The sequence below is a fragment of the Rhopalosiphum padi genome, chromosome 1 (genome assembly GCF_020882245.1).
Source record: "Rhopalosiphum padi isolate XX-2018 chromosome 1, ASM2088224v1, whole genome shotgun sequence".
Taxonomy (NCBI): domain Eukaryota; kingdom Metazoa; phylum Arthropoda; class Insecta; order Hemiptera; family Aphididae; genus Rhopalosiphum; species Rhopalosiphum padi.
In genome coordinates, this window is record NC_083597.1 from 27,262,458 (window position 1) to 27,279,705 (window position 17,248).

At 27.8% G+C, this 17,248-nt stretch overlaps 1 protein-coding gene across 3 annotated transcripts; it reads left to right on the top strand.

Annotated features, from left to right (window-relative positions):
- Nucleotides 1-1,846: 1,846 nt before the first annotated feature.
- On the top strand, nt 1,847-13,960 carry LOC132920053 (fragile X messenger ribonucleoprotein 1 homolog). 3 transcript variants are annotated; one of them, XM_060982106.1, is made up of 11 exons: nt 1,847-2,376; nt 3,789-3,841; nt 5,353-5,673; nt 5,752-6,139; nt 6,193-6,330; nt 6,800-6,943; nt 7,006-7,130; nt 8,823-8,947; nt 9,015-9,266; nt 11,229-11,312; nt 12,063-13,960. In XM_060982106.1, the coding sequence occupies exons 1-11, from the start codon at nt 2,326-2,328 to the stop codon at nt 12,296-12,298; spliced, it is 1,917 nt and encodes a 638-aa protein (XP_060838089.1). In that variant the 5' UTR covers nt 1,847-2,325; the 3' UTR covers nt 12,299-13,960. The 3 variants fall into 3 exon arrangements, with proteins under 3 accessions (XP_060838089.1, XP_060838097.1, XP_060838081.1); XM_060982098.1 differs by having other exon boundaries at nt 1,849-2,376; nt 11,229-11,354; XM_060982114.1 differs by lacking the exon at nt 11,229-11,312.
- The last annotated feature ends 3,288 nt before the right edge of the window (nt 13,961-17,248 follow it).

Genomic DNA, 17,248 nt, shown 5'->3' on the forward strand with positions numbered 1-17,248 from the left:
TAATTATTTCCTAGGTTAGGTATACCTAAATTAAAACTATCAGGGCTTTGAATAAAATATCTTTTTTATTAATTTTTATCAGCTTATTACATATTATTATATTTGCGATCAATATTAGTAGTTGAAAATAGTTGATATAGGTAATATTACTAATATTTGATATGTATATTACATTATTACGTAGTAACGTACACAGATATTTTCAATGGTGATGGCCGATGGGGAGGGGGGATTATATTAAAAAAAGTTATATAATATTTTTCTCCTTTTTAAGACTTCTTTTAGTTCTGTTTGTTAAGCAATATTTGGTTATTATTTTTTCGATTTTAGAAATTATAAAAAATAAAAAAGTATCAGAAATTTAAACATCAAATGATAGCTTTCTATATCCAATTAAAAATAGCTTGATAATTATTTAAAAGTACATAATGTATATAATATATAGATTATAGATATAATACAGATCTAAAAGTATCCATCGGTCATAGGTCTTTCATTTATTAAATTAAATACAATAAACATTTTTAAAGAATATTTTTTAAAAATATTATTTTGATGATATAAATATATGGATACATGGTATCTTCAAACGATACGCGCATGTAAATAATTGTTAAGATAGGGATTAGACAGTGTTTATTTAATTTTCAGAATACATCAGATATTTGGAATACTTACTATCATAATTTTTAAATAGTGTATTCTAGTAATCGAGTTATATTATCGAGTAACAAAATTATAATCTAAGGTTTTAAGCGACTCCGGGCCATGTAAATATTGTTACTTGTTAGGTGTAACTGGTGTAAGGTGTTTAAATAATAAATTAACAAATTAAAATTACGATCTGATTGAATTTTGCACCTACACCGCGGTGCAGCAAAAGTGCATTATTTTATTTGTTTTATTATAATAACAACAATCATTATTTATTTCGATTAGCCGGTGACGCTGGTTGTTGCAGCAGCTGATAAAAGTATAGTAAAAACAATGCTGCCGGAAAAGGGAATTTCACGTGCTTCTACTATCGGACATACTGCACACAGCTCGGCCCGCTGCCATTGGTCCGTTAGAGTAGGCACCGCTTAATAAATCGCCGTGACGCACGATTTGACGAGTAAAAACAATTTTTATTTCCCTCGTGGTTTTTTGTTTTCCCCTCACCCCCCGGGCAAACAGCATTAGTGCATTACACCAACGACTGCACCCAGCACGCAAATACGATAAGTCGATTAACACTAACACACAACCATTAGAACTTAGAAGTTGACAACATCGTTTTCCCTGAAATGATCGGTCGTTCGCCGTTTAATGTTGATTTGATATTTTTCACCTTATCAGATTATACGCAACACAAACTACGCACGTTATGACAGCTTATAGCAATACACTCGAGCACAGAGTATAAAAAAACATAATGAGGTTTAGTCGTAGCGACAAACATAATTATAGATTTGGCCCTGCGTGTTTTCCCCACAGGGCAGTGGGCACAGAAACGAACTGACAGCAGCCGCGGAGAACACGACTGCCGATTGGCTTCCTTTTTGTCGTCACTTCGTCAGTGTCGGTGTATGTAATCGACTAGACCGGTCATCGGTCCCTGAAAACGATTAGCGGCCGAAGCGCGAAGAGCAGAAACGCACAATCGCAACATTCGCAACACGTTACACGACAACGTAGACAACCGCCGGACGGCTCGGTCCGCTCGACGAACAGTCAGCAGTGTCAGCACTCGGCAGAAGAGTAGCAAATCTCCTTTATTTTTTTTCCCCCCATTCTCCGTCACTGACACCGCGCCGCCGTTGCGCGCGCGTCCCCGATAACACTCGTCGCGAACGCACGCACGCACGGACGCACGCGCCACTCACTCGCCGACCGAACGAAGAGCAGCGGATAATAATATTGTACAGTGTGAAAAACGCCGAAAATCCCCGCGTATCGTTTTATACACACGCACGCACGGAACGTATACGCGTTTTCGGTTAATTATATTATTAATTTTATACCTAATTGTATCGATAAATTGTTATTTTTTTTTTATTATTTTAATAATATTATTATTATTACTACTGTATACCGCGACGCCGCCGAAGCCGTATCGCACGCACGCACGGGCGCCGCCTTACCGCACGTACGTTTCGTAGTCGTGGTCACGTCGTTTGTCGTCACTCGCCGTATACGCGCACCGTCGAAACCGCCACCAACGGCACGCCGAGAACGCCTCATCGCCGCTCCGACACCGCCGCCGCCATAAACCGCGCACCACCCAGACACGCGACGACGAGTCATCAACACCGTCACACACCCGCACACACACCGTGCACAGCAATGGACGATCTTAAGGTCGAGGTGCTCTTCGAGAACGGCGCCTATTACGAGGTGAGTTAGCGTCGAGTTAGCGAAGGGGCGGCTGTCGCCGTAGAGTCTGCCGCCGTCGCACCCGTGTGCGATTTTAATAGGTTATGGTCGCCGACGCCACCGGTTTTCCCCGTTAAGTCGGCGGCGTGCAACTGACTCTTCGGTCGAAACACGCCCGTTACCTGCTCCAACCCTTTTCGGGTGAGTCTTTTTGTCCACTTTTCGAAAGTTCCATGTTTGAGGTTATTTCAAAATTATTATTATTTTTTATAAATTTTTCATCGCCCCTCACCCCCTCCCATTCTGAACACGGCTCTCACAGCATAATACCTACCCCTCTAATTTCATTTGGTTGTTCACCGATTTCTTGTGCATTGTCATCTTGCCAAAGCATATAGGTAATAAATGGTTGACTCCATTCCATTCTACTACAAACTACAATGCACTGTTCTCATTGGTTTTTGTTGTGGTACCAACAATTTTGTCTCTTAAGCTAATTCTGAGATACCTCTATTTGAAGTTTGCTTAACTACCTATCAGTCATATGAAAATGATGTTTAATACATACTTGTTAGATATTCAAATAACTCAGTTCCATCATATGTATAATCTACCTGAATATCTACAAGCTATAATATAGCTCTGATAGCTTTGAATTTTTCAAATTTGGCTAGTTACATGGTCTTCAAATTTAATATCGCAACATAAATATAATTCATTATGGCTAATAGTGGCACACTCAATTTCTTTTGATGTATCAGAACTTTGTTTACAACTAATTTATGCAAATTACCTTGATTTAGTTATCCATATTTTTCATCAAAGCTTAATAAGACTACCTGAGCTCTTGAAAGATTAAAAAATAATTTTTTTATTGTCCCTAAATATAGGATAAAAATCAATGTAAGTACCTACTTGTATTATATGTTACCACATAATATACTTGCTGATCGCTGATCAAAATTTCATGTTACAAGTATGGTAAGAATTTCTTAATAATAGTTCATGCCAAACATTTTTGCTACACACATTTCACAGTGATCTATACTGATATATTATATTTACCCTTTATTATTAAAATGGTTTAATATCTGTAGATTCCTACAGTTTAGTTTATTTGCCATGTAAATAGAAATATGGCAATCTATGTACTTAAAATTGTTATATATTATGTATTATAGTACCTTATATATATCTTATAATATGGGATCTTGTCCTTTTTAGTTCTGAACTTTTTTTTTATTCCTTATGTATAATTTATTTGATATTGATATAGGTAGTTAATATTTACATTGATTAATTTCATAAATAAGTATTTTACATTAAAAAGTTAATTTTGTATTATCCTGCAGTATATTATGTCACTTATAAGATTATTCTTAATTATTGAGATTGTTTACACATGTAGAATTAATTTTATTTATATATTTTAGGGTTTTGTCACTGGTGTAATGGAAAATGAAGTTCTTGTTTCTTTTCCCAATGAGTGAGTATTATTTATCTATTTATAATACCTAATACTACTTAAAAAATTTTCATATAAATTATGATTTGGTTTATTTGTGTTTACTATTTATTTAAGCACCTATTTATTTTTTTTACCGTGAATAATTTGTATTTGAAAAGATTTGTATTAAAAAAAAAACATGTATTGTTTAAATTAAGGTTTTATAATAAATTGTTCAATGAAATGTACTAAAATTATTCTATTAGATTATTGCTATAATAAAATACCCATTTTGTCCTGATGAATAATATGGTTCATTTTTTGAAAAATTGTTATTATCTAAAATTTATGAAATCATTGTTTTCTTACAATTTAATATTAACTCTAGAAAAATATATTCATATAACTACATATTATTTTTCTTCTGATAATCTAATATAATAGTTAGTATTGTTAAGAAATATCTAATCCTAATTTGTAGTGGATTTTAACTTTTGAGCAAATTTAATAACAGTAAAACATTAATTTACCTTTAGTTTTTAATTTTAAATACATTTTGTGTTCTATTATTTATGATTTGCATAAATAATTTATTATACAATTAAATAAAATAAAAAAAAACTAATCATGTGTAAAGGAGTTATTGATTCATCAAACCTTGAGTGTTTCTGCAACTGTATAAATCTCATTAATTTTTTTTTTTTAAATCCAACAAAACAGACAATATTAAATTTACAAATTTGATTAACTTCTCTCCTTCAAGCTTGAAATTTTATAGGAAATGTTCAATAGCTCAGCTATCATTATATTATTAAATTTATAAATACAAATATAATTTTAGTACAGTCTAGTATCTAGTTAATAACCAATTAATAAATTAAAATGTGAATAAATAGTTTAAAAGTATCTCTTATTTCAAATATTTATCTAAGTTAATCTCAACACTAAACTTTTGAATACTGTATTAAAATATGATAACTTAATAAAAATGCTGTTTATTGGAAGTTATTATTTTTAAATTGGAGATTTTCATTCTATATATCATGAATAAACAAAACAAGTTTATACAAGACAGCAAGATGTTTGTCAAAAAAATTTGTGTGCTGTCACATATAAGGGATATCAGTAGTTAAAGGTTTACTAATTATACTAAATTTATACTTAATTTTTATAATCTATTCATACCTAAACTTAATACTCTATGTTAACTGAAAAATGTACTAGGCATGCAGTTATTAGTACTGAATAATTTTATTCTAAAATTATTTTCAATTTAATACTTTTGTTGATTGCTTCTTAATTGTTGAATTAAATTAATGGTTATCAGTCATAAACAAATAATAAATATTGGATTTATTTTTTAAATTACATGTAATATAGGTAAAGAATATATTCTGTGATTAACATTAAGACTAATACAACGGATTATACTTAAGTTAATATTTTATACCTGCCCTATAGATATTTCCATGATTAGGTAGTGAAAAAATAAACTAATATAATACTAAAAGTATTAAATTTAAAAATAATTTATTTTTAATAATTTTTAGTTGGTATCCTGAAACTAAATTCAACTGTGACAATGTTCGTCTTCCCTTGTCAGATGAACAATGTAGTACAGAATTTAGCGATAATCAAGAAATAGAAGTAAAATCAGTCAGAGAACCTCATCCTTGTTATGGATGGGTAAAAGCCGTGATAAAAATTATCAGTGGTAACCCACCATCTCAGTTTGTTGTTCAATATTTCAACTCAACAGTTACAGAAATAGTCTCTCCTGATCGAGTCAGATGCAGTAACATAAATTCTCACATTAATGGAGATACATTTTATAAGTTCGATATTGATGTACCAGAAGATGTTAGAGAGTCGTAAGTATCATCAGTTTTTTTAACTAAAATTTAACAATGCTACAAAAATATTTTTAATAATAATCATTTATCTTTTAGTGCTAAGATTGATGGTATCCACAAAGATCTGCAGAAAGCAATTGGTGCATCTCTAGTGTTATATAATCCTGATCAATCAGTATTGAGTGTTATATCTCGATCGCCGTTGACCAGTAAAAGGGCATTGATGTTAGCTGACATGCATTTCAGAAACCTGAATCAAAAGGTTATGTTGCTTAAGAAGACTGAAGAGTTAGCAAGGCAACTGGAAAGTTCCAAGCTACAGATTACATCATCATCATATACTGATGAATTTAATGTTCGTGATGATCTTATGGGTTTAGCTATTGGTGCTCATGGCACTAACATCCAACAAGCTCGCAGGGTTGATGGTATTACAAATATTGAATTAGATGAACATACTGGTGTTTTCAAAATTTATGGAGAAGTAAGTTAGTGGTATTGTATTTTAGTAAAAATATCTAATAATATTGCTTTCAGAATAAAGATGCAGTAATGAAAGCCCGAGGAATTTTAGAGTATAGGGAAGAGTTTCTTCAAGTTCCAAGAGATTTTATAGGGAAAGTAATTGGTAAAAATGGTCGAAACATCCAAGATATTGTCGACAAGAGTGGAGTGGTAAGTTATTCTTTTTATCCTTGTATTATTTTTAGTATTGCTAATTTATAAGGCCTAAAAATTATTGAATTTAATTTTTTCATGAACACCACAATGCTCTCCTATAAAAAAAATTAGATTTTAAGACTGGTAACATTATGCATTTTAGAAAATTGTAGTAAAATATTATTTATTTCTGAAGAATACTGTAATTTTATTTTTAATATTCATTATTTCCCTTATCATTGATATTGGTAAGGTGTAATAAAAAATAACTGATATTATTCAGTAAATTATATTATAGTATATGATGATTTATGGTTTTATTGTCAGTTGGTATATCACTATACTAGTAAGTTATTTATTGTAACCAGTTTTTGTAATATGAGATTTAAACAAAATATATATAATTATGTCATTTTTAAATAGTTTTAGTTTATTTTTATTAGTATCAGTTATATAAATGTATATATATTTTTTGTTATTGTAGATCAGAGTAAAAATTGAAGGTGATAATGAGCCACAACCTACCATTCCTCGTGAAGAGGGTCAAGTTCCTTTTGTGTTTGTTGGCACAGTAGAAAGCATATCTAATGCTAAAGTTCTACTAGAATATCATTTAGAACACCTTAAAGTACTTATTTAATCTCTTTATATATGAATATTTTTTAACTAAATAGAAATGTTTATATTTAGGAACTTGAACAAATTAGGCAAGAAAAAATGGGAATGGAACAAGAGTTACGTAGTATTCACAGTACTGGGCCAGCTTATCCACATACCATGATTCCCAATTATACGATGCAAAGGCGAAATGACCGGTAAATTATTCAAGTATTTATATTGTTGCAGAAAGTGTTATTTTTTTAAAATTTATTTAAGCACAGAAACCGTCCTAATTATAATATACTATTTCTTTGTATTTAATAAACTATTCAGTGTGAGTTTTGGAGTAAGTAAGAACAAAAAATGCTTCATTCCATGGTCTAACATCCATGTACAGTCTCTGTTTAATTGTGTAATAATTGGTATATACTGTTACACATAAATTTATACCAGTGCAATAGGTGCTGCTTTTGTGCTCAGCTGTACTTATCAAAAATTAGGAGAGATTCCACTCTTGGCTTTTTAATCTGTTATCCAATTGTGTTTGCTTGAAACATATCCAAACTCTTGTGGGTTCTATATATTGCAGAAATTGTAATGTTACATTTCCTTTATACACATATTTGTTAATTGGTGATTAAATTAATGTTACCAAAAGATTTTTTTTTAATAGCTTAAGAAGATGCCAGCGTAGTATTTGTTATCTCTTTAACCCACGCATAACATAGCAAATTTTATGTTCACATAAATGACTATAGTCTATAACCATATTAATTTCTCAAGTTAGAGTGAAATGACCTATTATAAAATTTAAAGTAAAGAACATTATCTTGGGCACTTCTTAAGCGGTTTATTATATTTTTATTTTAAAGCAAGTTATGAGTATTTTAAAATTGTAAATTGTTTATACATCTTAAAAAATTCATAACTCACTTTAAAATAAAAATATAATTAAACGCTTATGAGATGCACTAAATAATATCCTTAACTTTAAATTCTATAATAAGTCAATTCACTCTAATTTGAGAAATTAATATGGTTATAGTCATTTTTGTTGTGAACGTAAAATTTGCTTATTTGTGCATGGGTTAAAGAGAGATAACAAATACTACGCTGGCATCCTCTTAAAATATTCATCAACAAATATAAAAACTGGTTAAAATGTATTATTCACACAATATAAATATAATTGATATTAAATAATCAGGGGCTAACATTTTTTTTACTAACATTTATGAACTCTTTCAAATTAACATTAATTAAATATATGTTCTAGCAAATATACCTTATATACAATTTAAACATAATTAATTTAAAATAAGGATTGTATTTTCAAATATTAAGTTTTCCACAATTTGAAATCAGCAAATTTTTTAAAAGGAAAGCCAATTGATAAAACATATTTCAGTGTATACTTTTTATGTAAGTTGTAATATTAGGTAGAATTAAAAGTATATATAATTTTAAAATAAGTTATTAGTTATAATATGTATCATGTATGTTTCAGCTTAGGTTTGTAATTATGAGTTAGGTAATAAATATTATTAAATCACTTGTCTTTTAGAAATATAATGTGTTGTCACAATTTTTGTTCTCGTAAATCGTAAAACTACTTTCCCTTTGATTTACATCTGACCAAATAAATACAAAATATTGCAATTTAGATTTTTGATTGAAAAGCTGATGGTTTACCCACATTATTTCTTCATAACAAATCTCTTAATATCAGATTTAGTAAATTGAACAACCTTTTTTGCTGTATTCATAATTTTTATGGATTTAATAAACATCAAATAATAAATACAAAAAATGTTGAGAAATTGTCACAAAACTGAAATTTGTTGTGTTAAATATGTAACTAAGAGCATTGAATATTTTTTATTATAATTATTCTTTATTTGTTACAGTAACTTTAATGCTGACAGTGAAAACATGAATAATGGCTTGGGTAACTCAATGGGAAGAGGAAGTAATAGGCCCAGAGGTACCTCAGGTCGTGGTCGAGGTTCAAGGCATGATTTTTATACCAATAGTATGTATTTGTTTTTGTTGACTAAAAAAAATACAATTTTTATTTATGAACATTAATTTTTCTTTAGGTGGTAGTAGAAATCAACATCCAGATGGAGTTGATGATAGACTTCCACCACCTCCTCAACGTTCTAATCAATACATGTACAACCGATCAATTGGTCAAGGAAACAATTTATCCAGAGAACGTCGTGGTGGTAGTAGTAATTCAGCTCCCAGAGGTTCCAGAGGTGGTGGAAACAGGCGAATGGACGATAGAAGAAGAACAGCTGATGATGAGCATACAATTCTTGATAATGCTCAAGACAGTGGTGATAGAGGTAAAAAATTAAGTTGTTAATCAATTGTTGTGCTTTTGTTTGTTTGTTTGTTTTATTTTTTTTTGTTTTTGAGTGTTTTTAAAATTGTTGCTTGATCAATTCAAAAAATAATAATAATGATAATGAGTATAGTATATTATTAGAATAAGGCTTTGAGGAAAGGTAGATTTAGATTGCTTTTTTATTATTTTGCACTTTTTGGCAATATATTATTAATACACATACCTACATACATAAACTAGGTATAAATCCAGTGCAACACAATTCATTTTTTAAACAATTTGTTAAATAAATTTTATAATAACCATATTATGCAATTAAAAATATTTAGAATAAAAGCTTTGAAATGGTTTAAATTGTAAACCTAAAAATAAATATATTATAATTAAAAAAATATGTTTAAACTACGATTTTAGACATTAAACCTAAATTTTGAGTTCTTGATCGATCTGAAATTTATAATTTAAACAACACTTAGCTGAAGTTGAATTTTACCACAAATAATGATCTGAGGCAATTATATAATAAATAGAATACCATATAATATATTATATATTTAGTTAACACTGCAATTTTTTTATTATGGATAATCAAAAAAATATTGTTTTTTTATTGATTTCATATTAAAAGTATTTTAAGAATTTAAAGTTATAATCAAACAGTTGAATCGATCTGCAAGCCAAGTAAATAAACAAAACAAAATCATTATTTAAACCAGTGGTTTCCCACCCATGGACTGTGGTCAGCGTAGAATTGGGCTATAGACCATATAATATTAACATTACTATAATGTATATATTTAAAATAATATTATTATTTATTTTTAATATATACCTCCTAATAATATAAATATTATTAACATAATATGTATATTGGTGTGCTATTATTTTATTAGTCATTAGTGGGCCTCAAAGATTTTTTTACAAAATTGGTGGTCCACATAATTAAAAATGTTGGGAACTGCTGGTTTAAACTTTTTTTTCTCGTTTAAAAATTTGTATACAATAAATTATCTCAAGAAGATGCTACACCTGCATTTGTTGTCTCTATCTTATAAATGTTAAATATACTAAAAACTATTTTGTACAGAAAAGAATCTATAAGGATTAAGGTTATAGTTATAACTAAGAAACAAAATTTTCACCACATAAAAAGGAGAATTTTGGCAGTGAAATTTGTTTTTATTTTTTCAATATGGATATTATATTCAAGTTCAAAAATAATAAATTTTGTAACAATAAGAACTTTTGTTGTATAAGTGTTCTCAAAAATATAAAACAGTATTTCACAGATATTGTTGTCAACTTTATTGTATAATATCAATTTGGAGTCTTCTATCACTTCAGCCGAAATGGTACTAACTTCCGAGCAAAACAGTTTTTGCTATCTTACATGTATAAGTTGGAGACTACACATGTAGGTGTAGTGTCTTCTTAATGTTATTTAAATTATCATCTTCATAATGTTTTAACATTTTTTTTTCTTATGACTAAGAGTGGTTAGCAGTAAAATCTGACACCTCTTTTATATATATTATAAAGTATAAATACCTTAAAGATTTCATTTTATTTTGATAATACATTTTGAAGAATATCTAAAAGTAGTCAATCATTATTGATTGGTTTCATAGTGCTATTTTTGCTTAACATTTTATGTACCATAATTCTATAATCCATTAACTGTAAAAATGTTCAAATGTAGTTAGCACTTTTCTGTAAATAGGTTACTAATATGATAAGTTTTTAAGAAGTTTCGTCATTTTTGTGATAATGTAAATTCTAAGACTAACACTGGTATTATAGTTTAACTTACATAAGTATAATACTGAGTATGGGATAGGGTCCTAAATAAAAATAAATAATATTTCTTTTTCTAAAATGGGTTTTGAATTAATATTTTTGTTTATTATTATTATTTTTTCTTATCTTTCTTTTTCTATTATTTTATTTTATTTTGCGCTAGAGTCTGTATCTAGTGTGGACGCGCAAGTACCGAAGTCCAAAAGCAGTCAAAAACGAAGAAATCGCGCCATAGCTGCTGCTCAAGGTGAACCATCAATCAATTCTAATCCCATTAGTAGTACTGACTGTAAGTAATGCATTACTTAAAAAAAGCTTGTAAATAATAAAAGCACGGATAGAAGTTTGTGTTGCAAGGATAAAAAAAAAAAAATGTTTTTTTGGGAAGACCCAATGTCTCGATGTCTATTATTCAGGAGTACCATGTTAAATTTTTTATTATTAGTTAGATATTAGCTACATATTAATATTTGTATAGTAATTGTATGTTTATTTATTATCCAATATAATTGGTAATTGCGTTGTTAGAGAAGTATTTATATTAGTTGCATGGTTTTCATTTGTTTATTAACATTGAACATAAATTGTATTTAATATTTTTACAATATTATTTAGATAACCAAACTTATGAACAAAAGCACATGTAATCGTAATATAGTAAAATTAAACATTAATTTGCTTGCTCATAGATACTTTTGTATATTATCTATTTTCTTAGAAATTTAATTACACTAACTTATATTTATACACATAGCTAAATTAACTACTGTAGTTATTTTAAACTATACTCTGTATAGAATAAGAGTACAGTTCTATTGTGGACAAGATCATAACAATGTTATGTCCTTGAGCCAAATCTACGCGATATAAATTCTTCATGTGGGTTAATAATACATAAACTTACAGATTTTCCTCTAGTGTACTCTTATTCTAAATTGAATATAGGTAAAGTAGATTATAAACATACATCTGAGCTAATAATGTTTTGATTATTTAGGGGTGTATGACTTCACCACTGATGACAATAAAAGTGAAACAATCACCACGTCTCAGACTACCAACAATGGAACTACTAATAATGGTAATGCTAACAACGGGAACTCCAAACCAGCTAAATCTCAAAAGTCCAAAGGTCAACAGAACAAGTCTCCTGCAAAGAACAAGTCTAATAACACCACAACATCAGCTGCTAATGGACAGCAAGTCATAGTAAATGGCACGTCTTCTGCCTAAAGTTTAAAACCTACTAATATAACATCCAAAAGAAACATAAAGTTAATTTTCTGTTTCTAAAAAAAAAAAAAAAAAATAAAACATTTTTCGTGGTGTAAAGATTTCAAACCACAAATATTTAAAAAAAAATAATAATTAACAACAAAAGATAGCATCTTAAAAATGTGTGGGAATTAATGTAATTGTATTAGAATTCTTTTCTGCACTTATAGATATTTATATTTTTTATTTTCTCAATGTATAAATAGTCATGTTAAATACAAAAAAAAAGTTATATTTGAAATCTGCTTTCTTAATGCATGACACAATATACACATATTTATATACAAATATATAAATATAACAACAAATTAGGTTTTTTTCCCTAGAAGACCTTGATATTGAGATTTATTAAGTGTTAGCAAAAATTTAAATATCTATTTATCATGTTTGTCGGCGAGTAAATGGGCTTAACAGATTATTTCTAACAAATTAAAATTAAAAAAAAAACATTATTTATTTATATATAATTTTTTTATATTAACAGTGTGTTCTATATGATTTTGTTTGAAATTAAAATTTCAAATAAAAATTCTCACAAAACAATTTTTAAAAAATATATTCATTACTATATCCTTGATATTCGTAGACATTTTATAAAAAAAAATTCTTAAATAATAATTTAAAAAATATAATATTATTTTGAGAAATAAATCAATATAAACTTTTATTGATAAATATTATATAATATAATAATACAACAATAATAATAATTATCATAATGAATTTATTTATACTTAAAACAAAAATATAGTAAATTAGATTTGTTACACGCAGTAATTGACGGTCATAATGTCAAAATCGTGTACGTAAAACAAAACAAAAAGAAAACAATAAAAACATCCAATAAAATGATCTTTAAATAAATAGTTTTTTTCACTTGTATTATGCAAATATGCATTTATTTTTTGCGTACACTATTAAACAAATCCAACATATTTGGTTTTGTTTATTATCATAGGTACTTATTTATTTATTATTTTTTAAAACTAATATTAGTAGTTCTATAATGATTTAATTAATAATTATGTTAATAGCATTTTTTTTAATGCATGAATTAATAGGGTGTGCAGTCCATATAAAATTGTTCATTAGGCTACAATTTATTCAATCGTAGTACACGATTAACGTCATATCTGTACTAAATTTTGTCAAAGTCGTTGTAACGAACGGACAACAATTTGATCGTGTCTTATTAATAAGTAAAACTTATCTGCGAGTAGAAGATCACTCATTATGTCTTAAATGTCTAATTATTATGTCTCACTAAGTGAATGATTCGAGTAATTTTGGCACCTTGTTTAGTGGATTCTGCTGCAATTGTCCAGCATTATTATATATTGTGACTTTTTCATTGATGTATACATATATATTATATTATGTAATATATATATATATTATATTACGATCATTATAAATTATACATGCCTATCTCTTATATATATGTTTATAAATGTATTAATATATTATACGTGTATACTATATATTATATACATAAATTATATAAGATAAAAGGTAATACATCCTCATATACTATTAGTTATATAGTATAATCTACTGAAATACATTATTATAATTTTTTTTTTGCATAATAAATAAATTGTACATTTTTGAAATAATTTATACGATATTTTGTTTTTATTGTTTCATTTTGTTATTACCCCTTTGTACCTACTGATACTATATTAGATTATCTGATGTAAACTTAATTGAGCAATGATTAACTTTGCTCAGTTTTAACAAGTTTGTCTTGGGTTATTAACGTATGTATTGGGGGGAATATAGAAAATAGAACCTCTCACTTGTCCTTTTTTTTTTTTAATCAGGTATAAGTTATGCAGTTATTGTTATTAATCGTCTTACATGGAGTAACAGTTTTTAAATAAAATTATTTCATATCCCCCTCAAGAAAATCCTTTAATGCCTCTATCTTGGGTTGGGGACAAAAAAAAAAAATTATAACCTACTAATTTCCATTTACCAAGAAATCCACAAGAATTAAACCCGTGGCGGATCCAGAAATTCATCAAGGGGGGGTTATTAAAATGGCTGCATCCGAGTTGGGTCCCAAATTTATAATTACTACACTAGTTGGGTCCCGAATTATTTTAGGTACTACACTAGTTGGGTCCCGGATTTTTGTAGGTACTATACTAGTTCGGTCCCGGATTTTTATAGTTGCTACACTAGTTGGGTCCTGAATTATTTTAGCTACAATACTAGTTCTTGAATATTTTTTGGTAAGTACTACACTATAGTACTATACTAACATTTTCCTTCCCATTTTAACAGACTTAGGACTGTCTATGATCTATTTAGACCACAGGTATGGTTAAAAATGTTTTTTACAGTTTTTTTTTTAGTTTTGTTTCTTTTCTATTAAAATATAAGTAATTAGAATTTTATAAAAAAATAAATCACTTATATATTGAAAAGGTTAAAAACTAATTAGTATAAAAATACATATTATATAATATAAATATAGCCATATAGGTGTAAGTTAAAAAATATTAAAAATGTTAAAATTATTATACAATAATATTATAAATACAAAAAAAAAATATTTTTGGAAAAATCACATGTTTGTTGGTAAAAATTTATACGATATTAATTTTACAAAATCAAATCGATTGATTATTCCTGCAGTTTTTTTATTCATATTGTCAGCTATAAATTTTTCTTTTAGCAAAATGCAGTTTCTTTTTTTCATTACTTCTACACTTCTCATTTTTATATAAGTATCAATTTGTACGTTTTTTAAAATTTCTAGGAACTGATAAATATTTGGGTGTGCTGTGTAAAACATAGAATTAAAATGAGAATGGAATGATTCGCAGGAATTTGTGGTTCGCATTGTCGAGGCATTAAATTCTGACCAAATTTTTGGTGGAAATCTAGATTCTTCATTAATATAATTGTCAAAAACATAATCAGTGAATTCTCGAATTTTATTGTCGTTTGGTTGGAGACTCATTATATCTTCAATAAAACAATTTTCCACTTCTTCTGGGTGTAGAAATGGTAAGCCAAAAAAATATTTGAGATATTTACTTAATTCAGAATTACTTTTATACTCGTTTGTTAATCCCAAATTTTGAATTTTCCGCCACCAGCTCTGCCCTAAATGGAATCTACACCCTTTAATATTTATTTCCGGCCATACTGATAAAATAGAATTATGAATAGCTTCTTCAAAGTCTACATATATTGTTTGAGGTAAAAATTTTAAATTAAGTTTTTCGCATTCATTACATAACATCCGAAAAGTTTGAGTATAAATTTCTTTTTGTTTATTTGGGAGTAGACAAAAAATAAGTGGAATATAATGATTATTATGTATTGTATGTATTGTGAATATTTGCATAAATATTTTTGGGCAACTTTTGAATGTGCCATCTACGTAAAACGTGTTGTTGTTACATAAAAAATTTAAATTTTCGACTGTACAAAAAATAACTATGTTATATTGATTATCATTAATTAATAAAAAATTTTCTTGTTTGTTAGTTTTTATATTTAAATCGTTCAATACTTTGTGAACCTCGTCATAACTTTGTGGAATATTTGGTAGAATATTTTTTCTCGCGTGATGAATATTTTTTTTAATAAGTGTACAATCGTAACGTGTTAATGTATCTATATCATTGTTTTTTAATTCAGCATGTAATAATTTAGAAGGTTTCTCACATATATCATTTTGAGCTTTTCTCTTTAAATTATTATTTAATATCTGCCTATTTAATATTTTTTCGGAATCACAATTATGATTATGTGTCAAATTTTGATCAATAAATTGATTTTCGTTGTATTTAAAAAATGACTTACATGATCTATGAATACATCTCCATCGTTCAATATCATTTTTCAGAAGTTTGTGAAATGAAAATTTATATCCTTCTATAATATATATTTTTTTGCCCTTTTCACTGAACATAACGTTAGAATCTTCCATAGTGCTAGTGGTTAGAATGCAGAACACTTACTACCAACATGTAGCTATATCGATAGATAACTCGTCGAGGTTTAACCGGCATTTATCGCTGTTCCAGATAGTTTATTATAAGATATGTCAAAAATTATCAGATATTACCGATAATACTGATATTATTACACGAATGCTCGAAAAATCCATGAGAGAAAACCACTTACGTCTTTTTTTATTACGAATATCCCATAATAGTCATATTATATATGTATAAGTACTTTTCATTTACTTTTAAATTTAATAAAATTCTATTAATATTATTGTACAATATTTTTACTAACTATCAAATACTATTATATAAATTATACAATTCTTCATAAACCTATTATATGGATTTATTTAAATTAAATAATATGTATTTATATACTTGGTTTTTAGCATTTTTAATATTTTAAAAAAAAACTGTAAAAAACATTTTTAACCATACCTGTGGTCTAAATAGCTCATAGACAGTCTGTTAAAATGGGAATGAAAATGTTAGTATAGTGTAGTACTTACCAAAAAATATTCAGGAACTAGTGGAATACCTATAATAATTTGGGACCCAACTAGTATAGTACCTATAAAAATCTGGGACCTAACTAGTACACTACCTGCGATTAGCCCCTAGTATTCGGGACCCAACTCGGATGCACCGATTAAAATATATCCATCAGATACTATTCATACCTTCTTAATAACATATTTATTAATATAAATATTAATTACTTATTATAATATTACCATTTAGAATTTATTCTTACTAACTGGTATCAATGACAACATTTTTATACTTTTATAAATTTATAAAATTTAAATATAATAAGCTCGAGGAGGGATATTTACCCTTTTACCCCTCCCTTGGATCCGCCACTGAATTAAACTATATCTAATAAAAACATTTACTTCTTGAACGGCTGCATTTTAGTTGCGTCCCAAATATATTT